Consider the following 24,343-nt stretch of genomic DNA (forward strand, 5'->3'; position numbering starts at 1 on the left):
CCTTCCAGAAGGAACGTGAAGGCAAAGACGTAAGAAAGAGAGTGAACCTTCCAGAATGCGAAGAAAGAGAGCTGAAGTGGCGACAGAGGAACCCCAGTGAAAGCATGGCCAGTATGGAGGAGTGTAATTCAGGACTGGGTACAGAATTGTTAAAACTGTCTCAATTAATCCCAGAATTCAATGAGAAAGTTGTGGAAGTGTTTTTTGTGTCCTTTGAGAAACTGGCAAGGCAGCTAACATGGTCAGCTGAGACCTGACCTCTTCTATTACAAAGCAAGCCAATCAGAAAAGCCCGTGAGGTTTATTCCCTATTGCCAGATGAGAGTTCATCAAATTATGAACTGATAAAAATGCTATCCTCGGGGCATATGAATTAGTACTCTAAGCCTATCGCCAAAAGTTTAGAACCCTCAAGAAGCAAGCTAATCAAACTTATCTGGAGTTTGAAAGACGTAAGCAGCTGGCTTTTGACCAGTGGCTGAGGGCTCTTAAAGTACAGTTCAGCTATGAGAATCTCAGAAGTAATTCTGTTAGAGGAATTTAAACACACTCTCCCACACTCCATAAAGACTCATGTAGAGGAGCAGCGGGTCCAGAGAGCCCGGCAAGCGGCTGTTCTGGCTGATGGGTTTGCATTAATTTATAAGTCGGTTTCCCGGGGGAAAACCTTTCCTAGTCAGCCCAAAAATGTTGAAAATGACAAAGGGTCGGAAGGTGATATTTGTTGGATGCCAAAAAAGGGCAGTTTAAAGCAACACTGCTACCAAGAAAAGACAGGCTGTAATAAGTCTTTGGATTTATGAATGAATGTGAATGACAGAGAGAGAGATGCATGCTTTTTCCTGTATCTTATGTTTTCTCTCTTGACCTTTTTTAATGAATGCGCTTTTCTCAAATCGCATTTCATTCTGCTGGGTGTGGAGATATCCTGCAGGCCCCACCTGCCAAGAATGAGGCATGTTAATTTTGTCATATGAACATTAATTTTAAACTTGCTGGGAAGAAGAGAAGGCCTGTTACAAGGGCTGACAGACACTTAGCTGTAAAACATTTGCATACTAACACAGTGCTTGTGGAGACTAAAGGAACATTCCCTGACACATTTAGCCCACAATGGATTTTGATCACCAGACATTGAAGGTGTAAGGAAAAGAATTCCAGACACAGCAATCCACAAAAACCAGGACTGGTTAAACCAGCTGGTCACATGACTAGCTGGTCCAGGGTTTTTTGAACTCGTCAGAGTTTTTGAACTCTGAAAAGACTGTTTGCCCCTAGAATGAGAAGACCTCTCCTGTCTGCTCCCATCTCTTTATCACAAGCCTCTGGACCCACTGATGACACATGAACTTCAAGAGAGAAAAGTCTCCTACATCGAACAAGGTTTAAGAAGAATGCTGGGCCCCAATGAAAAGCAAGGACTTTACAGCGAGCTTGAAGAACAGTAATCAAAACCATCTTCAGATATTGCCTCATCTTTTCCATTTTATTTCTTCTGCTCTTTTCTGTCTCTATCTGCGTGTGTGTATCGCGCATGCGTGCTAGCGTAGTCACATCGCGTCTCCCTAGGCGTTAACCGAATTAGAGTTTAAGTTTAATAAAGTGCAACCTTTTTTTCTTTAAACCTAAGAAAACTTGTTTGGCCAGTTTCTTTACCTTATAATTGGAAGTTAGTGAACAAGGATTCACTAAGGGGGAGCTAAAAAAAAATAAAATAAAACGGCTAATGGAAAGACTAGGTGAAGGCTGAGAGAGAACCCTAGACCCCTTTCTCACCTGGTCGTAACTGGTGGCTACAAAAGGATATAGATGGGTTAAGTGGGTGTGCAAAGATCTGGCAAATGGAGTATAATGTGAGAAAATGTGAAATTGTCCATTTTGGCAGGAAGGCTAAAAAAGAAGCTTATTATCTAAATCGTGTGAGATTGCAGAGCTTTGAAATGCAGAAGGATCTGGGTGTCCTAGCGCATGCATCACCAAAGGTTAGTATGCAGGTACAGCAAGTAATTAGCAAAACTAATAAACTGTTATTGTTTATTCTGAGGGGAATTAAATACAAAAGTAGGGAGGTTATGCTACAGTTATACAAGACATTGGTGAGACCACATCTGGAGTAATGCGTACCGTATTGGTCTCCTTATTTAAGGAAGGATGTAAATACGTACGAAACAGTTCATCGAAGGTTTACTAGACTAATACCTGGAATGGGCAGGTTGCCTTATGAGGAAATGTTGGACAGGATAGGCTTGTATCCACTGGAGTTTAGAAGAGTAAGAGGCGACTTGATTGAAACATATAAGATCCTAAGATCCTGAGGGGTCTTGACAGGGTGGATGTGGAAAGGCTGTTTCCCCTTGGAGTATCTAGAACTAGGAGTCAATGTTTAAAAATAAGGGGTCGCCCATTTAAGACAGCTGATGGCCGTGAGTCTTTGAAATTCTCTTCCTCAAAAGGCAGTGGAAGCAGAGTCTTTGAATTTTTTAAGGCAAAGGTAGGTAGATTCTTGATGAGCAAGGGGGTGAAAGGTTACCTGGGATAGGCGAGAATGTGGAGTTGAGGTTACAGTCAGATCAGCCATGATCTTGTTGAATGGCGGAGCAAGCTCGAGGGGCCGAGTGACCTACTCCTGCTCCTAATTCATATGTTCATATGTATGTGTGCATGAGTCATTAAACTGTTCAGGTGGTTTAATATTGTAACAGGAAAGATGGTGAGGTTGATATTCTGGAAGAATGAGATCAAATAGGCTGATGGGTCTTTTTTATTTGGACTTGCTGTAAAATTCTTACAGCTGTCAGAATCCTCGCATCTTGCCAGATTAAACATCTGGTCTCAGAAAAGAAAATGTGTTTACACCCATGCTCTCATTAAATCCAATTCATTTCTGCCTCTTCCTCCAGATTATTTACTTTGTTTTTTTTGTTCTCTAAATTGTCTATGATTTGCTTCAGTTCTAAATGAAAATGCATTTTTGGTTTAATACACGAACGTACATACATATGAACGTACGAATAGTTTAAAACTCTTTGAAAATCATTTTCTAAAGTAAATTGGTAACTGCCTAAATTCATACAACCAATTTGGGATACAACTAATTCCTGAATTGTTTTAAGTACTTTACAATTGTATATGAGCACATGCTGTTGTAGATCAGTTGTGCAAATTGAATTTGATGTGTTACTATTAGTGACATTGATTTAAATTGCCAATGCACAAAAACAGGCAATTCTTGAAAGTTTAACTTTAATTGCTGTTGCTCATTTAAAAAAAAAGAACATGTTCATTAAGTGCAAATTGTACAAATACTCATAACAATGGAATTCTTTAATTGCAGGTGGAACCTATAACTAGGCAGTGGGATGATGATACTCATGGTATATACTCAGACTCTCCAGCAGAAAGTGAGACTCACAACCTGATGGGCATTATAACTTCATGCACCAAGGATGGTGGCTACATTAACGAAACTATTTATTTCACCATGACAGATGTCTGTGAAGGTAAAAGTGCAGCAATTATTTTTTTGAAAGCTACATATAATTAGCTTTCCAATCTCCTTCTGTGTCAGCTGTACCAATTGAGGGTCCATGGCACATTTTATGTAAAAAGATGAATGTATTGAATGTAGGGCATGTCCAAACTTACTGACAAAAATGAATATTAATTTGTAAGTACTACAGTACTGAAGTGAAAATGCTTTTTCAAGAATTACATAGCTCTTTGATTGTATTTACCCAGTAAACTTTGTCTGATTTCAGTTGGCACACTGCAATCCATCTACATTCTCTTTGGATAAGAAGTGGGAAAATTATCCAGGGTTGCTTTTCCTGAAATGGACACAGTCACCCCTGCTGGAAAGAATATCTGTGTAGAATGTCTCCAATTGAATGGTCTCCTAACACACTCATTGAGTGGGGTCACCATTGGCAAACAAATAGCATTAATTCATACATATATACTATAAATAAAAGCTACAACACATAAACAGGTCACTGGCCCAACCAGTCCTTGTCAGCATTCATGCTACCCAAAAGATTATTTCCTCTCAGACAAGCAGCACTTTCTGGAGCTTATTTTCCCTTCCTATTTCTGGGAAGAGTACCTTGGGTTTTCCCTTTCTGAGAATACTATGCCCTCTGCCAACAAGAATATTGTGTGTGTTTATAGTCTCTCCTTGTGCCATCAAAAGCAGTTCTACTCCACATTGCCTATCTTCTGCTTAAATGAGAGGCCATCAATATAAGATAGTAACCAGGAAATCAATTGGGGCATTCAGAAGGAACTGCTTTACCCAGAGAGTGGTGAGAATGTAGAACTCACTACCACAGGGAATAGTTGAAGTGAATAGTATAGATGCATTTAAGAGGAAACTAAATAAGCATATGATGGAGAGGGAATAGTGGGTTATTTAGACATAGTTAGATGAGGAAGGAAGCTTGAGTAGAGCATAAATGCAGACATGAACTGGTTGGGCTGAATGGCCTGTTTCTGTGCTGTATATCCTACTTAATCCTATGTATGCTTAGTGTCTGTTACAATAGCATTGGCTTCTTTCGCCACCATGTTTGTCAGGGTCACCTGAACACTTTTCTTAGGACCTGCTGCTGAGGCTGTGAAGGCAGAAACAAAATCACTTGCAAGCATTTCCAATTATTAACAGAGGATTAAAGTCACATAGAACATTGGTAACATAAGAAATAAGAGCAGGAGTAGGCCATTCGGTCCCTCAAGCCTGCTCCGCCATTCAATAAGATTATGGCTGATCTCATCATGGCCACAACTCCACGATTCTGCCTGCCCCCCCCATAACCCTTTCACTCCCTTGTAAATCAAAAACCTGTCTAACTCAGCCTTGAATATATTCAATGACCTAGTCTCTACTGCTCTCTGGGGAACAGAATTCCCAAGATTAATGACCCTCTGAGAGAAGAACTTCCTCCCCAATTCTGTCTTAAATGGGAGGCGTCATATTCTGAAACTGTGCCCCCTAGTTCCATATTCCCCCCAGGAGGGGAACCGCATCTACTATCTCAGCATATACCCAATCAAACCCCCTCGGGATCTTATGTTTCAGTAAGATCATCTCTCATATCTCTAAACTCCAATTAGTATAGGCCCAGCCTGCTTAATCTTTCCTCATAAGACACCCCCTTCATCCCAGGAATCAGCCTAGTGAACCTTCTCTGAATTGCCTCCAATGCAAGGATATCCCTCCTTAAATAAGGAGACAAAACTGTACACTATACTCTAGGTGTGGTTTCACCAATGCCCTGTACAGTTGTAGAAAGACTTCCCTACTGTTATACTCCACCCCCTTGCAATAAAGGCCAACATTCCATTTGCCTTCCTAATTACTTGCTGTACCTATATGCTAACTTTTTGTGATTCATGTACAAGGACACCCATGTCCTTTTGTGCCACGAAATTCTGTAGTGTCTCTCCATTTAAATAATCTGCTTTTCTGTTTTTCCTACCAAAGTGGATAACCTCACATTTTCCCACATCTGCCAAATTTTTGCCCACTCACTTAACCTGTCTATATCTCTTTGCAGATTCTTTGGGCTAGATATTCAAATGCCAGTGGGGTTGGGACGCAGTTTAAAAATTGTGGTCCCAAAGGGCATGTCTGGATCCCAGTGCCTCCAGGACAGACTACAATTTTTAAAGCGAGGGTTGGGGTAGGGAACCGGGAACCCGCTCATCTTCAGTTTACGGCCCATTAGGCTCCTGAAGGAGATTGTTAAAGTGCTGGGGAAGTCGGGACTGCAATTTTCAATTCGGAGTCCAGTGAACTCGAACAGTCTCGTTTACGTTAGCGCACAGCTGTCTGGTTCAACGCGGGTAAAAGGAAACTTTTTTTTTCAGCGTGAAAATTATGGGGTCCTCTGGGATCTTGGACCGGATTGTGCGCATTACCTCAGTTGTGGATGGTTGAACTGTGTCTTATTGTATGCTGCTGGCCCTTATGGGGCTGCCTGCTTTCTTCAGCAAGGCAGTGGCAAGCCCCATTCTGATTGCTGCCTTCCTTTGTCGGTCACGCTCTGCAGGCAGCTCCCGCCTCCTGGAGATACTCGACGCTACTAATTGGGCACTGAGCGCGCCTCCTTCCCAATTAGGGCATTTACAGTTCAAAATAACATCATGTGAGCGATGCAGTTGAGATATGCGGTCGGGACCCAGAAATTATCCAGCGTCAGGTTCCTGACCCTGTTTTGAAAATCCAACCCTTGTATTCTCCTCACAAATTGCTTTGCCAACTATCTTTGTATTGTCATCAAATTTGGCTGAAATACACTGTCTCTTCATCCAAGTCATTAATATAGATGATAAATAGTCAAGATCCCAGCACTGATCCCTGTGGCACCCCACGAGTTAAAGTTTGACAACCTGAAAATGACCAGTTTATCCCAAATCTCTGTTTCCTGTTAGTTAACTAATCCTCTATCCGTGCTAATATATTACCCCAGCACCATGAGCTCTGATCTTGTGGCACCTTATCGAATGCCTATGAGCAATCCAAATACCTCAAGAACTCTAATAAATTTGTCAAGCATGATTTTCATTTCATAAAACTATGTTGACTGTGCTTGATTGTGTTATGATTTTCTAAATGTCCTGCTACTTCTCTAAAAGCGGATTCCAGCCTTTTCCCAAAGACAGACATTGGGCTAACTGGCCTATAGTTTTCTGTTTTCTGTCTCCTTCCTTTCTTTGCGGTTTTCCAATCTGCTGGGACGCTTCCAGAATCTAGGGAATTTTGGAAGATTACAGCCAATGCATCCCACTATCTCTGCAGCCACTTCTTTTAAGACTCTAGGATACAGGCCGTCAGGTCCAAAGGGCTTGTCAGACTTTAGTCCCATAAGTTTTCCTAGTACTTTTTAATGTGCATTAATCTTTGCACCCTTGTCAGCTTTGGTTTTCTTTTCTTCATCTACAGCTTTAGCTGTCTGAGTTGGTGTCAGCTTTAACAAATTTTTTTTCCTATCAGTAAATCCTAATGGATGGCTTCCACAATGACTTGGTGGAAAAATAAACCTAATTGGTACTGACCACAGAGACCAGAGTTTTATTGGGTTTTATTTTTTCTCTGTCAGGTTCATTCCACCCAGGCAGGAAACTAGGTCTACCAAATGTGTTCCTTTCTGTGCTCCACCCAGCTCTCTGACAGACTTCTAACTCGAGGCTGAACAAATGTGGCACTCAGGATAGGGTGGCACAGCGAGTCAACACAATGTTCTGTCACCTCTAGACTGTCACTGCTCAGGCTGATATGCAGTCTCCCTTTCGATGATGGTGAGGGTGGCTAAGTGAATAATATGATGCGGTCTGAAAATACTACATACTGCACGCCAGTCCACTGATGAAAGTCATCCGTAATTAAAATGAAATTTGCTCTGAGCTTTTGTGTTTTAGACATTGGAGATCTTTCTTATGTCTGTTTGGGCTCGATCTCTCTCTACATTTAGGGGCACGTGCGCCAAAATACTAATTTGTTTTACAGGTTTTCAGCCCTATAAAGGTGACTGGGTACAGGCACAATACTCCATTGAACAAACAACTTGGAAAAGTCAAGCCTACTGTATGAAGCCACTTAGATATAAGAGAGTAGATAAAGTAAGTACTCGTTAAAGATGCAAAGACTTTTTTTTTTAAACCTGGGAATTGCAGAATTTTGTAATTTAAAATAATAATTTGATTCAATATTGTGGAGCAATGGGTCATTTATATTTCATGCCCTTGAAATGCTTTCCTTCCTATTAGAGCATGGAAATAAAATATTTTTGCAACCTGTTAGGCTTATCGTGAGAGCATTTCTGCATGCACTTTGGTTTATATTTATTTGCTGATGTAAATACCCATTAGATTTGTAGTAAGACCACTTACACGTCCCCTGGACACATTCCATATACCTCGATTTACATTTTTTTGATCACAAACTTACCTATAACCTTCAATTAACAATGTCCCTTTTAGCCCTTCCCCTTTCCCTTTCAACAAGCAGCATAATTTACCCAACCAGGCTTCTGAACAGCCTGCACCTTCTCCCTAGAAAAAATAAAGTAACAAGCAAAATTTATATTTCATTTGTCTGGCATCCCCGAACTAATTCAGTTTTCTATAACATAGACACCGTTCAGGAGTCACTGCATGCCCATCTCTTCTGCTTTCCCTCCCCAGAATGGGAGATACAGTGAGAATTTTTTTAATACAGAATAACAGAATTTCTAAATACACAGCTTGCTTCAATTGACTGTAAACCATTCAAAGTTATTGCTGTTTTTTATGTGAAGGTACCAGTAACCAGAATTCTTCATAGAAGTGGTGTAGTGGATGACTTCATATTCTTCACTCTTGAATCTCTCCGACTACCACACCTTTATGTACCGAAAAAGGATGATTTGGTCAACCTTGTGATTATTGAGAGTAATCAGTCTTTATACCAATGGAGAGCTTTATGCATCGCACCTGCAGAGAAAGAAAGGTGTGGTATATTCTAGCTTTGCAATTACACTGAATACTTTGCCATGTGCCTGTTTCAGTTAATTGGTCAAATAGTCATTTAGTAGTACAGAACTTGAGTATTGCTGAAAATAGAGACATGTTGTCGAAGCTTTTCGTCTTGCACTCATCAGGACAATCGCAAGAATAACCAATGTAAGGGAAAACAGCAACTTATACTGTATAAGAAAAGTGTGCTGATTGGTTGGCAAGTGAACTCTGATTGGAAGAGATGTTGCCATGGTGAATGCACCAGTTTATGGTGACTGTTAGTTAACTGCCAGGCTTTGTTTAATACACAGGGCCCTGTTCTTTGTAGACAGAATATATACAAACATTAACATACTTGGCAATTATCTGTCAGTCACCATAAACTGGTGCATTCTCCATGGCAATGCTCTTCCAATCAGAGTCCGCTTGCCAACTGATCAGCGCACTCTTCTCGTACAGTATAAATTTGTTGTTTCCCTTATATTGGTATTCTTGCGAATTGACCTGATGAGTGCAAGATGAAAACTTTCGACAAAATATCTCTATATTTTCAGCAATACTCAATTTCTGTACTATTTTTCTCTTTTGTTTAGGGGAGGGGGGAGGTGGTCGGACAGAGTGCCTGTGTGTTTTTATCTCTGCACAAATTGGCATTGTGTTTACCCTACGTTGTATCGCCAATAGTTACTGAACAGTAACAGGACTGTTTTTTTATGTACTGGGATATTCAGTACCTTTAAAATAATTTTGGATGTTACTTCCCATTTTTAATATCCGTTCTGTTAATGACATCGAAGGTTAAGCTGCTTATTTTGACCTTGGTTTCCATTTAAATACTATTCCAATTACCAAAACTAAATTAATGGCAAAAAATGATGCTTTTGGTTTGCAATGCCAACAGTGTATGGGATCAGTGCTGGAGGGGCATTTAGTCATGCTCTTGGACTGTATCTGCTATGTTACTTCAATAATTTAGGGAGTATTACATGACATTGCAGTAGACTCCATGATTGTGTAAATAGTGGCCACTATTATAGCATGTAACTGGATAGATGCCTCTGAGATGGTTGACATAGCAAATTATCTTGTATGCTTTAATTGTACTGCAACCTTCCCAACATCGCGATCTGTTTACTTTTGAAATGGTTACTGTCAAGTTTGTTAATCAAATTAATTTGGGCTCACAAACTCTGAAATTATATATATATATAAAATCCTCCAGCACAGCAGAGGAACCCAAAAATCTTCCACTGGCATGCAAATAGTAAGCAGCTAGTAAGAGATGGGATGGGCCTATTGGGGACAAAGAGGGTGTTCATATGCGTAGAGGTACAGCACAAGGCTAGAATATTTAAGTACTTTATTTCAGTGTTCATCAAGGAAGAGGATGCTGACAAAATATCTGTATAAGTGGAGATGGTAGAGGTAATAGATGGGGTGAAAATTGATAGGAAGAATGTACTGGAAAGGCTGGCTAAGCTTAGAGTGGATAAGTCACCTATTCCAGGTTGCTAAATGAAGTGGGACTGGAGATAGCAGACAGGCTTGCCATAAACTTTCAATCTTCCCAAGAAATGGGGGAGGTGTCAGAGGATTGGAGTGTGGCAAATGTGACATCCTTATTTGATACCAATCGACTGCAAAAGAAAATAGATGGGCTAGCAGAATGGGCAGACAAGCAGCAACTGGAATTTAGTACAGAGAAGTGGAAGGTAATGCATTTTGGTAGAAGGGATAGCAAGCGGCAATATTAGACTTAATGGCGCAGTTTTAAAGAGTGGACAGGGACAGAGAGACTTGGGGGCTCATGTATAGATTTTATTTTTGAAGGTGACAGGACATATTGAGAAAGTAGTTAGCAAAGCATATGGGATCTTGGGCTTCATAAATAGAGTTATTGAATACAAAAGCAGGGAAGTTATATTGAACCTGTATAAAGCTCTGGTTAGGCCAGAACTGGAGTGTTGCGTCCAGTTCTGATCACGCTTTAGGAAGGATGTGAGGGTCCTTGAGAGGAGATTTACCAGGATTTTCCAGGGATGAGGGATTTTAGCTGCAAGGTTAGGTTGGCGAAGCTGGGATGTTCTCCTTGGAGCAAAGGAGATTGAGGAGAAATTTGATAGAGGTGTACAAGATTATGCCAGGTTGGTAGAACAGCTGTTCCCATTACATGTTGGTACAAGGACAAGGGGACACAGATTTAAGGTTTTGAGCAAGAGGTGCAGGGGATATGTGAGGACGGACTATTTTTTTATGCAGTGAGTGGCAAAGACCTTGACCACTCTGCCTGTGGGGGCAGTGGAAGCAGAGAGGATGAATGATTTCAAGAAGAAATTGGATGGGCACTTGAAGGAAATAAACTTGCGAGGCTGAGGGGATAGAGCAGGGAATGGGACTGATTGGATTGCTCTACATGGACTCGATTGGCCAAATGGCGGCTGCCTGTGCCGTAATGTCTCTGAGTTAGACAGGGAAGCAAAGGCATTGGGGACCATGTGCTTTCCTTTTCTCCTTTTCATTCTTTCCCCATGCCACCTCATGCTGCCCTCACCCTTGCTTTTGTGTGTTGAGATATAACATTCCTGTTATAAAGCTGTAACCCAACACTCTAAAATAGATCCCATTAGCATGCTTGTGCATAAGCGAAACTTAGCTAAGCAGTTCGATCTGGAACACTGCTTCCTGAGCCCTGGAGTTTTAAAAAGGCTAAAACAGGACAGTTAGGATTTGGAGTGAGAGAGTATTGGGACCCAGCTGCCAGACAAGTTCCCAAAATCGCAGCAAAGAGAAAGTGGAGGTGGACCAAACAATACAATACTTGATGATTTAATGCGCAGTAAACAAAGTAAGCTGGCAAAAACTAATGAGATTTTGACACTGCTTTAAATAATACTTAATATCCTCAATGTAAACCGTGGCGCGGAGTCAACTTCCCCTTGGCCCCTTTATTCCCTTCACACACTTGATCCTGGCACATGGGACTAAGTCCTCTTAATTCAGGCTCAGGCTGGGTGTTTGGGATATTGGGGTTACAGGACAGCCACCCTCCACCTAATTCACCGGCTACGGTTAATGGCTTAGTACAAAGAGGAGGAAACTCAATCCTTTCTTTAACTATCAATTTACTTTATTCACATTGTTGTACAATGTAAGAATAAGGCTTATACACTTGGTTAGACAAAAGCATGCAACTCAAACTGGGAAACAGTTAATAACAAAGCTAGCTAGAATTGATAAGCACACCCAGTAGGTTCCTCTGACCTTTCCCTGACCTCATCACAGAAAACAAAGGATAATACCCGAAAAAGGGGAGAGCTGATGCTGGGCAGGCGTTCCGTTCTCTCTCTGTTACGTCGTCGCCACGTTGCTCACGCAGGGTCTTCCACTTCCGTGATGGTTGGTCTCCGGAGTTTCTCGCTGGCTTTATGCCCGAGATTCTCCATACTTATTCTCTTTCTTATCTCTTGGAGCTGTGCTGTTTCTTTCCTGTTGGTTTAGGCCTGCTCACCTTGTTTGTATCTTCTCCTTATTGGCCCAGGCCCAAAGACCCTGGTATCACTCCGTGTCCAAATAAGGCTCTATTCCTGTGATCTCTCCCTTGTCTTTCACATTAATTAGTTCAAACTGGTTTTTACCAGCACAGGCCAGTGTCTGAGCTTAGGTTACTTCAGTTCATGAGCTATGCAACAGTTTGTAACAGACTCTGTACTTCTTGCAGCCCCTGGCCAACACCAAGTATCTTTCCCTTTCTTTAACGGCAGACCTGCTTATTCTAAATAATACATAGAGTATATTGCCCATCTCAGACACTGATCTTCCTTACTCCTGGACTCTAGAGTTGAAACTTGCTTTTCAAGATTCAAGCTCCATAAGCATAACTTTCACATCTTTACAAGGCTCCAAGCGATACTTATTGATCACTTGAGCATCTGACGTGAAGGCTCTAAATGTCGACTATCGCACTTGAGAGTCACTAGCAGGCAAAAGAGAGAAATGCGACACATCCTGTGGACTGGCATGCACTGCTACGACGACCAGTAGCTACAGCAGCTTGGCAACAGGCGCCAATGTCAAAAATAATAACTCACCGTCACTTGGCAGCTTTGTGTGCAGCACTTGTGGCAGAATCTGCCTCTCAAGGATTGGCCTTCACAGCCATCAGTAAAGGTGCACCAAGAGAAGACACCCCACCTAAATAGATTGTTTGCTGCCTGTCCATCATCTTCCATAGATGGAAGGGAGCTGATCTAACCTTGGTTCCAGCCAAGGAGATTATCAAAGTATCTTGCAGAGTTTTCCATCATATTGCCATCATAACAAATAAAGAATTTACATGCTGCCCCACCCCCCCCCCCCCCCACCACCGTCACCCTGGCCTGTTCCTCCTATTTAAATAGGGCTGAATTTTATAAGCCAACCGCCGAAGAGCCGACGTGATTTCCCCCCCTCCTGCCCCTGCACTGAAAAACATGCCTCCTCCCCCCTCCCCACCAATGTTGTGCCTCATTTCCCTGGATAGGCATCTGAAGGCGCTGCAGTGCCGGCCACCGGGATGAAGATCGCGGCGGGACATCAGGAGGCGACGTGAAATTAATTAATTCAGCTATTTTAATTAATTTAAATTGTGGTCCCATCGCCGAGCAGCGGGGGGGGGGGGGGGGCGCGGGTGCTGCCACAATGCCTGGCCACTGCCAGTAATATCGGGCCGGGCCCTGCTGGCGTCGAAGTCCTTGGCGGGCTTCCTCTGGGGCCATCTTCGGGCCGCGGCCCCACCCGCCACAGTTTCTGATGTCAAGTGCTCGTTAAAATCCAGCCCATATAGTGCAACTTGTCTCTTGAGCTGACCCATTATGTCTAGAAAAAAAGATGGTCTCTCACTGGAGAGACATTGCATGAAGCATACAAAAATGAACACACATCTTCAAGTATTAAAACTACATCTTATTCGTAACAGTAATAGTTATCATCTGACCTTCTCTTCCCCCCCCCCCACCCCCTCACAACCAGCTGCACAAACTTTAAACTATAACCCTTCCCACCGTCCCCTACACCCATGACGTTAAATTGACCCCGTTCCCCTTTAAATGTAGAATGACACTGAAATAAGCGCATTGCATCTGGAGTGACAACAGAATATGATATATTTGTAATGCCCAATAGGAAAGCTGAAGATTTCTTTCATTGTTTGTATTGATTCACCAAAAATAAATTTGGCAAGTTTTGCCTCCTGTTTAAATTGAGCTGTATTTCAGATGAAGACCATCCAGGTCACTGTTAGGATACAAAAGCACAATAAGGAAAAAAAAAATTGCAATTTCCAGTAATACAACATTTTGCAATCTGGCTGTTTTGCAGTTTATCAGTCCTTTCAATGACAGACAAAGAGCTTGGGCAAATTGACTTGGAGTTCTCTAACAAAGAAGGATTGGAAGTTACAAGGAATATTGACTTTGGTACCATCAAGCAAGGAGAGAAGAAGAACTTGATGGTGTGGATAGAGTAAGTTTATATAAAGTACAATTTTCAGTATCTGTAAAAGAACCATAAATAAGTCTCAATATTACAGTTTGTATGCTGTTGAATTACACTTTAATGTAGTTAGCATACAGATTCCATGTATTGACAATATTCTGTTTGACTAAAATAATACTCATCTTAAAGATTTAAGTAAGTTTAGTTGTTATCTTGTTGAGATTGAGGGCCTTTTAGAGGCAAAAGTAGATTGAATAGAAGCTTCAGAGTCCGCTGAGTGAATAAAGTATTGACACTTCAGCGCAATCACTAGGCCAAATTGGTTGTTGGTGCTGTATTGAAGAGTGATCAATGTAATATGAAACAAAATGTGTCCATTAACTCAGGATTTAGCAGGGAAGCAAAAAAGTGTTTGGATCTCATGAGCAGAACTGTGAAATACTACCTCAGCAGATACTTTATTAGAAGTATCATCCAATAATTATTTTCTTTATTCAAAGAACAAAATACTAACCTTTTGGTAAAAGAGGTTGCCATATTCAAGCCTTTCCTCAGATGTTGCCCACTCTTCTGTGTTATTCAAGGAGACCAGAATCTGATGTTTACCAAAATCATTGAGTGTCACTGAACGCGTATTAGTACAAACACGCAGTATCCTGTGAGGACCACAATGAATGAGCTAGTGTAACCCTACCCAGTTGAGTCAGGTTGGAACCAATACCGTAAATGCATTAATGTTGATATGTTTCACTTTTTCTGTGTCTTGCCAATCTGCCTCCTAATAATGCTATTTATATTGCCTACGATTAGAATTTGATCTAGTAGAACATAAAGCTCTTCTATTTCCTGTTTCACCAACCTCCCTCCTCCCCTTAAACCTCACCATTTCTAAACTAGAACATCCAGTAACCATCGAGGAACTGCCCATGTTGTGTTGTTTTTAGCTCTGGTCTCCATTTCAAAGGCATAATTTAATCAGTTGGATAGAACTGTTGAGGTACAGCCACCAATCATAATATAATATTTTAGGGGGACAGGCATCAAAACATGACATTTCTTGTGCCAGATCAATTGTTAATGTTAAGTCTGAGATTGATTTTTTTGTTAACCAAAGGTATTAAGGGATATGGGGCAAAGGCAGGTATATGGAGTTATGTTACAGATCAGCCATGATTTTATTGAATGGCAGAATAGGCTCGAGGGGCTAAATGGCCTACTCCTGTTCCTATGTTATGGAATAGAGCATTTCAGCAGCAGTGCTACATTCAGTCTGAAGATCCCCACATTGTTTAGGGAAAGCAGCACAAGGGTGGGTAAGAAGAACTTGGCCAAACTGAGTGGAATGATATTGGATAGGTTTTTAGAAATGCTATGACTCGAGTCTGAAAGTCTCTGGACACCTAATTAAATGTTTGTGGCTGTCTACGTAATGGGAAGGATGATGTTTGATGTATATTTGATGTACGTTTTATTTATTTTACTTTCTTCATTTGTGATTTTTACTTTCAGGAACAAAGGAAAAGAGACCCATCGCCTTCTGAACTACAAGCTGGCAGGATGGGAGAGAGGAAATCAGTTCTTCTTGGCATCACCACAAGTCGTCATTGTCTCTGAAATTAAAGCCATAGAACAACAGAGCCCCAGTGAATTTGCTTCTGTCTGTAGAGTGACTAGATCCCAGTCATCATGTATGGACCTCAGTCCTTCCCTTCCCAGAATATCTGTTCAGCCAGACTCCAAGTTTCCCTATAGGATACTTGGCCATACTAATGTACCTACACCTTGTGAGATAACTTCTTATCAACAAGATGTTTCACATGGTTCACAAAGCACTCAAGATAAGTTGTATAACAGCCTGCCATCGGCCTCTGCAAGTTTGGTAAATCGGCTAAGTTGTTCACAAGCTTGTGATGATGCTGATGTAAAATGTGAAAAGATGCAACAAAAACTCAGTACGAATGCAGAAATTGGTGAAACAGCACTGCAAATATTACCTGGTGGAAAAGTCTACATAAACCTCGTGTGTGAAGCAAAGTAAGTCTTATTATTGAAAATAATTTATATTGAAAAGAATATTGACATGCAGGTCTCTGCCCATTGAAAATATAGCTAGCACTAACTTGAATTCTTGAATATATTGAGATTTAGATATCAGATATGATCAAAAATGATGGCACAGAAAGTGCAAGCCTCAGCTAATTTTGGTTGAATGCTAAAATCTCATTCTTTTGGTTTTAAAAGCCTGCTCAGCCACCTGAATGTAGATCAATGAATTCCTGCTCTCTAGTTTCATTGACCACTCCCATCTCTTCCACTGCCTTCCTCACACTGTTCCCCTCTTTACTACCACTCTTGCATGCTCCCAGATATACTTGTCCCAGTGTAGTCATAAAATCGTATGACATTTGACTCATTGTGCTTGTGCCAGCTCTCTGGAAGCTATCCAGTTGGTCCTACTAGCCTGCTCTTTCCCTATAGTCCTCTTTCTTTAAGTTAATATCTGCTTCCATTTAGAAAGTTACGATTAAATTTGTTTCTGTCACCCCTTTGAGGCACTTTATTCTAGATTATCTCCCCTGCCAGTGGAAACAGTTTCTCCTGTGATGGTTTCTCATCACATGCCCACAGTCTGATTTGTCAACATGCCCGCCATTCTGCCTTCATCCCTTCACATTCACGCTGCCTCTCAGAAATAATGCATACACAGGGTCATTTTCCATCTATATGTTGACAAGTCAGCTTTACCATTTGGCCATCACCCTTGATTGTGCAATTATTTGTTGGGCCGGCCTATCTAACGTGTTGGGGCTAAGATTCTACTCCCATGCAATGGCACCAGGCATAGAGGAAGTGGGAACGCAAGGCCAGCGTGAGTGTGCTGGATTTGCGTTCACCCTGACGAACTGGAGAAGCATTAGATTTTGTATCTCTGTTGAGTGAACCTCATCTTTCGCATGTCTTTGCTGACCCACTGTTTGCGATGTGGATGCCTTGCTATGTGTCAGTAGTTCGGTTTTTTTAAAGAAAAAGTTGGCTCGGTGGATGCAAATTATCATAGCCTCGAGGTTTCCCTTTATCACGCAATATATAATTCAATGCCCATTTAACTTCTCGTCATGCATGTAGAGTTTATTTTGTTAATGTGGTAGAAGAATCTGGAATATAATGGATTTCCATAGTATCAACCTCACCATGATACCCACAATTTGTTAATGGTGGTAAGAGTTGAAATCATCTCAGTAGATGCTAGACATTGGATTTTTAAAATAGTAATAGAATTCAAACCAGTTCCAGTAATTCACTTGTTTTCTTTCAGATGATTATCTTTCTAATGTAATTTTGACCTTTTTTGAAACAGAAATCCTGGTCGTTGTAAAGATCTTCTCTTCCTTTATTTTAATGGTTTTGTGATGGGACGTTATGTGGAGGTGAATGTGATGAGTGATGAGGAATCTCTCCTTGAACCAAGATCCCGATACCAGCCTATACAACCCAGATCCTTTCAAACAGATCAAAGGGATAGTAACTTCAGGGTTGTGAGTGTGAAAAATCCGACAAGGTACCATAAAGTTTTTGAAATGTTGTGCTAGCAGATCTCCTGTGGCATTACTCATGGCTTAACCAGAGGATTCAATGTTTTCTAACAAGGGAGTGGTGAGCAAAGTGTGAACTCAGGAACAGTGCCTCCTATAGGCTGTGTCTTATGGCATTGCACAGTGGTCATCCAGACCCACATTATTTTGAAATGAGTCATGTGTGTACTGGTTAGAAAGATAATTAGATTACTTTGTTAGGGTCTGCCCAGTAAATGATTAAATAAAATCTGTGAATAAATACATGAATTAAATACACATGGTTTGTTTGAAAGTCATAGAGTTATACAGCACAGAAACAAGCCCTTCGTCCCACCATGTCCACACCAGCCATCAAGCCTATCTATTCTAATCCCATTTTCCATCACTTGGCCCGTAGGCTTGTATGCTATGGCGTTTCAAGTGCTCATTTAAATACTTAAATATTATGAGGGTTTCTGCCTCTACCACCCCTTCAGGCAGGGTGTTCCAGATTCCAACCATCCTCTGGATGAAAATTTTTTCCTCAAATTCCCGCTAAACCTGCTGCCCTTACCATAAATCTGTGCCCCCTGGTTATTGATACCTCCGCTAAAGGAAAAAGCTTCTTCCTATCTACCCTATCTATGCCCCTCATAAGTTTGTATACCTCAATCAGGTTCCCCTTCAGCCTTCCCTGCTCTAATGAAAACAACCCTAGCCTTTCCAGTCTCTCTTCATAGCTGAAATGCTCCAGCCCAAGCAACATCCTGGTGAATCTCCTCTGCACCCTCTCTAGTGCATTCACGTCCTTCCTATAGTGTGGCGACCAGAACTGTACACAGCACTCCATCTGTGGCCTAACTAGTGTTTTATACAGCTCCATCATAACCTCCCTGCTCTTATATTCTATTCCACGGCTAATAAAGGCAAGTATCCCATATGCCTTCCTAACCACCTTATCTACATGTGCTGCTGCCTTCAGTGATCTATGGACAAGTACACCAATGTCCCTCTGACCCTCTGTACTTCCTAGGGTCCTACCAGCCATTGTATATTCCCTTGCCTTGTTAGTCCTCCCAAAATGCATAACCTCACACTTTTCAGGATTAAATTCCATTTGCCACTGCTCTGCCCATCTTACCAGCCTATCTATATCGTCCTGTAATCTAAGGCTTTCCTCCTCACAATTTACGACACCACCAATTTTTGTGTCATCTGCGAACTTACTGATCATATCTTCTTTATTCACGTGTAAATCATTAATGTACGCGACAAACAGCAAGTGTCCCAGCACCGATCCCTGCGGTACACCACTGGTCACAGGCTTCCACTTGCAAAAACAACCCTCGACCATCACCCTCTGCCTCCTGCCACTAAGCCAATTTTGGATCCAATTTACTAAATTGCCCTGGATCCCATGGGCTCTTATCTCCCATGCAGAACCTTATCAAAAGCCTTACTGAAGTCCATATAGACTACATCAACTGCTTTACCCTCATCTACACACCTAGTCATCTCCTCTCAAAATTCAATCAAATTTGTTAGACATAATCTCCCCCTGACAAAGCCATGCTGACTATCCTTGATTAACTCCCTGCCTCTCCAAGTGGAGATAAATCCTGTCCCTCAGAATTGTTTTTCAGTAGTTTCCATACCACTGATGTTCGACTCACCGGCCTGTAACTACCTGGTTTATAACTACTACCCTTCTTGAATAATGGTACCACATTCACTGTCCTCCAGTTCTATGGCACTTCTCCTGTGGCCAGAGAGGATGTGAAAATTTGTGTCAGAGTCCCTGCAATCTCCTCCCTTGCCTCACATAGCAGCCTGGGATACATATCATCTGGGCCTGGGGATTTATCCACTTTTAAGCCCGCTAAAACCGCTAATACTTCCTCCCTTTCAATGCTAATTTGTTCAAGTATATCTCAATCCTCCTCCCTGATCTCTACACCTACATCGTCCTTCTCCATAGTGAACACAGATGAAAAGTAATCATTTAAAACCTCACCTACATCCTCCGGCTCCACACGCACATTGCCACTTTGGTCCTTAATGGGCCCTACTCTTTCCCTGGTTATCCTCTTGCCCTTAATATGCTTAAAAAAGGCCTTTGGATTTTCCTTTATCTTGCCCGCCATTGCTTGTTTTTTCATGCCCCGAATTTGCTCTCCTAATTACTTTCTTAAGTACCCCCCTACACTTTCTATACTCCTTTAGGGAGCAGTAAATTAAAAGAAGCTGCATTCACACCTTTTAGGTAATGCATTAATGAAGCAAATCTTTGGTAATAAATTGATTTAAAAAACGGCTTTTAGGAAAGTAAGGAGCATTCGAGAAGGAAAAATTAAATAGGAAATTAGGTGAAATCGAAGTAAAATCCAGCTCATTTCCCTCTAGATTCAATTAACTTAGGTGAAATTAAATGTGAACTGGGGCTTTTTGGCTGGAGTGGGATTTTAAATAAAATAAGAGCAGTAAATTAACAATCAGATGGCACCTGTTGCCTTTTGCTTTGTGATTTCTAGCAGCAATTAAATAAATTCAGCTCCATGAATTGAGAGAGGTATCAGAAAGAACGGGCTGAAATAAATTTTTAAACTAGGGCACTGGAGTAGGCGATAGATTAAAAACGAGTCTTGTAAAAAGGAATAAGAAACTTGCGAATAAATAAATAAACAAACAAGATTGGCGGGTTTTATGGGAAATTAACCAGAGTGATTTCAAGGCGCTCAGTCCTACACCGCATGTGCACCCTGTTTGGGACTGTGCACATGTGAACTCTATCGATTGCGCCTGTTCATGTGTCCAGCTTCCAGAGTGCCAAACAGAGAGGAAACCGGAAGTGGGACCTGCTGCAGTACGTTTTTCCTGAATCTGTTACGTTGCATCGCTGAGCCTGGAGTCTGCTACCTGAAATGGGGCCTGCCAGTTCCTTAATTCAAGGTCAAGATTACAACTTTAAGGCAGAAACGTTTATTAAAATAGAAAATGGTAAACGAGAACTACAAATATTCAGTGGCCTCCCTATCTTAGTGGTGCTAATGTTGCAGCATCCCATGACCAAAAAATGGCGCACACCAATTTTTTGGTTCAACGCCCTTTCCTTTACCATCCAAGAATAAATATAATTACAGTTGCAGGACACTAGATAACAGGATCTTCACAAAGCTAGCTACATTGAATTACTCTACACCAGACAGCATCAAATTTCACTTTCCAGACAAACTGTTGTGTGTGTCTTGTCTATCAAGGGGACTGCTCAGAAATTTGGTTCCAACACATTTGTGTTGCAAATAAACGCTGCCAAAATTAAATTACCCTAGCTTCCTGAGAAGGTTTACGCCAATGAATATAAAGGAAGAAAATTTTAACTTGGGTTGAATTGGATACCAGTGGGATGGAGGCTTGAGGAAGTTCCCAGATGGGAGTCCCAAGTCGGTGGGAAAGCCAGCCGGGAGCAAGACCTTATAATTGGGGATCAGATGCCCATATCAGCCCATCAAATGAATTGGACTAGAGCTTCTTGAATGAAGGAGGATTTTTGGAAAGTAGCAGGATTGACAGTTGGAAGATGTTCCTGGAAGCAAAGCCAGAATCTGCGTGGAGGCCAAGGCAGGAGGCGAAATAAATTTAACTGAAGTGGAGCCATAAATTAATTAAATTTAATCCCAAGCTTGTTTTGTGGAGCAAGGCTGGTCCCAAGGGTGATAGAGGAGAGAAAGTTTTAATTTAAATGTTATAATTAGATTAGATGGCAAATAATCTGAAAGGTGGTATGTGCTTAAGAGGGAAAAGTAACAGTTAAAAGCTAAAATTAAACTAAGAGGAGAAAATACCATACAGGGCAGGCTTCTGAAGCTCCATCTAGTGGTAGAAGTATGCAGCTACAGGTATGACTGTGTGCCTGTGGCACTGAGTAACTGCCCACTACATATTGGAAAATCCTATTGAGATGCCACCTGTTGGAAATGAAAAGTGAGGTTTTTTTAAAAAAAAGTAAAACATTATGAACATTTGCCACGACTGTTTTCAGAGGCATTAAGTCAAACACAATTAAGAAGATAGTTAAATGTAATTTTAAATATTCTTGACCATGGGAACGTAGCTTGAATAATTAAAACCGGTCTGCGACTTTGAGCGTAGTTGATATGTGCAAACTTGTGCTGCCAAGCACAAGATCAAAAGCTGTTTTTAAATGGGCAACGGCCAGATTCTTCAGTTGTGAAATTTAATGAAAGCAGCTGATGTCTGTTTGATCCCTCTTCAAGACAGAATAGCTGATTCGTTAGGAAGTGGAAAGTTTCAGAAGTTTCAGCATCAGCTCGCCTAACTTTTAACTTTCTGAATGTTCTGTCTAGACTTGCTAGAAGACACATACCTAGCTTTCTTCCACAGTATGCTGTACCTGAGAGATTGAAGGAGTGCATTGAAAAAGGTGCAGATGTCCTGACTATTCAGCCAAATCTCATGGAGGTTAGTAACTTTGCAGTCAGTCTTTTTCACATTTTAGAAGAAAAATGATCCCTGCTTAAAGTGAATATTTGTTTTGAATCTTTTTAGGCTATGACCATGTCAAAATATAAAGACCATTTTTCAACGCTTCTGTGGCTGGAGGAGATTACAGCTGAGGCAGAGATAAGTGAATTTAACATGGCTGCAGTGGTTTTGAAAAAGCAAGGAGACTTCCTAATTCTGGAGGTGCCAGGGTTGGTCGAAGGCCGGCCATCTGTAACTATTGGTTAGTTGATTATAAATTTATTTACAAACTCTGTAGACTACTAAGATTTGAGCCAACTCATTTTGTGCTGTGACCCCAGTTTGGGATGTCAGAAGGGACAGATAGCCTAGTTAGTCCCCAAAGTTACCTCTATCAATGCTTTTAAAACTGTTTCAGTTATTTGTCATGAGGTTAATTTAAATTTCTAGCTCAACTGTTCATTCGTGATGCTGCAATGGTGTGGCGGCCAAAATAATTTAACAGCATCTGGCACAACAGCTGAAACATGTGTTATGACCAGGTGAGAAAGAAGTCTAGGGTTCTCTTTCAGCCTTCACCTGGTCTTACTGTAACATGGTTTTATTTTTAAACACACCATGTTTTTAGTTCCCCCTTGGTGAATCCTTGATCACCGCTTTCCAATTATAAGGTAAAGAAACCAGCACAAACAGGTTTTTTTTTGGTTTAAAGAAGAAAAGTTGAAAATTTATTAACCGAATTAGAGTTTAAGTTCAAGTTTAATGTCAGCAGATACACGACGCGCCCCACGCTAGCATGCATACGCAGTACACACATGCAGATAGAGACAGAAAAGAGCAGAAGAAAAATAAAGTGGAAAAGTTTGAGGCAATATCTGAAGAGTTGTTGTTACAGTTCTTCGAGCTCACTGCAGAGTCCTTGATTGTCGGTAGATCTTTCTTTTTGTTGGGGCCCAGTATTATTCTTAAACCTTGTTCGCTGGAGGAGACTTTTCTCTCTTGGGTTCTTGTGGGTTCGGAGGCTTGTGAGAAAAAGATGGAAGCAGACAGGAGAGAGATCTTCTCAGTCCAGGAGCAAACAGACACACTACTCAAACTGTTTGTACAAATTCAAAAAACTCAGGTTGCCCAGCAGGTTAGTCATGTGACTAACTGGTTTGACCATGTCCTTTTGTGTATTCGGCCATCTTGGCAGTCAACCTGGAATGCGAGCTCCCCCACCTTCAACATCTAGTGATCAAAAGTCCATTGTGGGTTGAATGCGTCAGGGAATGGCTGCTTCTCATTCCAAACACTGTCTGTTAATATGCAAAGTGTCTTTCCAGCCAAGATCTGGCAACTTTTTTTTAAAGCAAGTCCTTTCTTCACTCCAGTATAACAGTTTAAAATTAATGCTCATGACAAATTAATGTGCCTCATGCTTGGCAGGTGGGGGCCTAGCATGACGCATGCTAAATATAAGAGTATCGAATCGTTTTCATGGAGCTATCATTGTGAAATTAAAGCATGATTATTGGCAAAGCAGCAAAATGCCTCATTGTAAGAGAGCTTCACTCTATAGTGATAGGGGTAGGATTCAGGTGTTCTGCTTAAGAAAGATGAGTACAGATTCAATATTTTAAAACTAGAAGTAAATGATTGTTCATGGAGGAGAGGAGCTAATCTGTAAGAGAGCATTTGTGTGCAACAGCTAATAAAGCTGTTTACTGAAGCAAGGGTTTTTTTTTAAAGGATGCCCAAAGGAAATAGTAAAAAGAAACACCAATGAGCAGTAAAATCAAAAAGGGAACACCAGAGATGATTTAAAACTGAAGGGGCAAATGGGGCAAACAAGGATGGGCAGCATGTGACAAGTAAAATTAAGATGGAGTTTGAGTTGTCTTTTGGTGTAAAATGTGCACCAATGGGAAAGCCAGATACATTAAAAAAAAATGACAAAGTTTGATAACTCTCTGTTGATCTGCAGTCTTATAAAAAGGTTATGGCCTTTTACGAAAAAGAAATGGCGCATTTACAACATAACCTTCCCCCTGAAAATACTACGGCAAAATTGAGGCTTTGATGCAAGAGATGGAAGTCCCAGACAAGCTGAAAGGAATTGAAACTAATAACTGTTCAGGGTTACATGATATTTATCCCCAAGTGCTCAGAGAGACTTGTGTGTGGATTTGTGAGGCACTAAGTCTCTTTGAGGGAGGCAGCGAAAGAAAAAAAAATTGCATTTATGTAGTGCCTTTTACCACTTCTGGATGTCTCAAAGTGCTGTACAGCCAATGAAGTACTTTTGAAGTATAGTCACTGTTTTAATGTAAGAAACGGCAGCCAATTTGCACACAGCAGCC

At 41.1% G+C, this 24,343-nt stretch overlaps 1 protein-coding gene across 1 annotated transcript in view; it reads left to right on the forward strand.

The window, feature by feature from the left end:
- mov10l1 (Mov10 like RNA helicase 1) overlaps nt 1-24,343 on the forward strand; it is a 75,874-nt gene that overhangs the window by 12,325 nt on the left and 39,206 nt on the right. Inside the window, exons 5-12 of the mRNA XM_068059649.1 lie at nt 3,335-3,500; nt 7,505-7,617; nt 8,295-8,485; nt 13,849-13,992; nt 15,475-15,999; nt 17,324-17,524; nt 21,884-21,998; nt 22,086-22,263. Coding sequence (XP_067915750.1) covers nt 3,335-3,500; nt 7,505-7,617; nt 8,295-8,485; nt 13,849-13,992; nt 15,475-15,999; nt 17,324-17,524; nt 21,884-21,998; nt 22,086-22,263 — 1,633 coding nt within the window. The remainder of the gene's footprint in view (nt 1-3,334; nt 3,501-7,504; nt 7,618-8,294; nt 8,486-13,848; nt 13,993-15,474; nt 16,000-17,323; nt 17,525-21,883; nt 21,999-22,085; nt 22,264-24,343) is intronic.

Source organism: Heterodontus francisci, chromosome 27, assembly GCF_036365525.1.
Source record: "Heterodontus francisci isolate sHetFra1 chromosome 27, sHetFra1.hap1, whole genome shotgun sequence".
NCBI lineage: Eukaryota > Metazoa > Chordata > Chondrichthyes > Heterodontiformes > Heterodontidae > Heterodontus > Heterodontus francisci.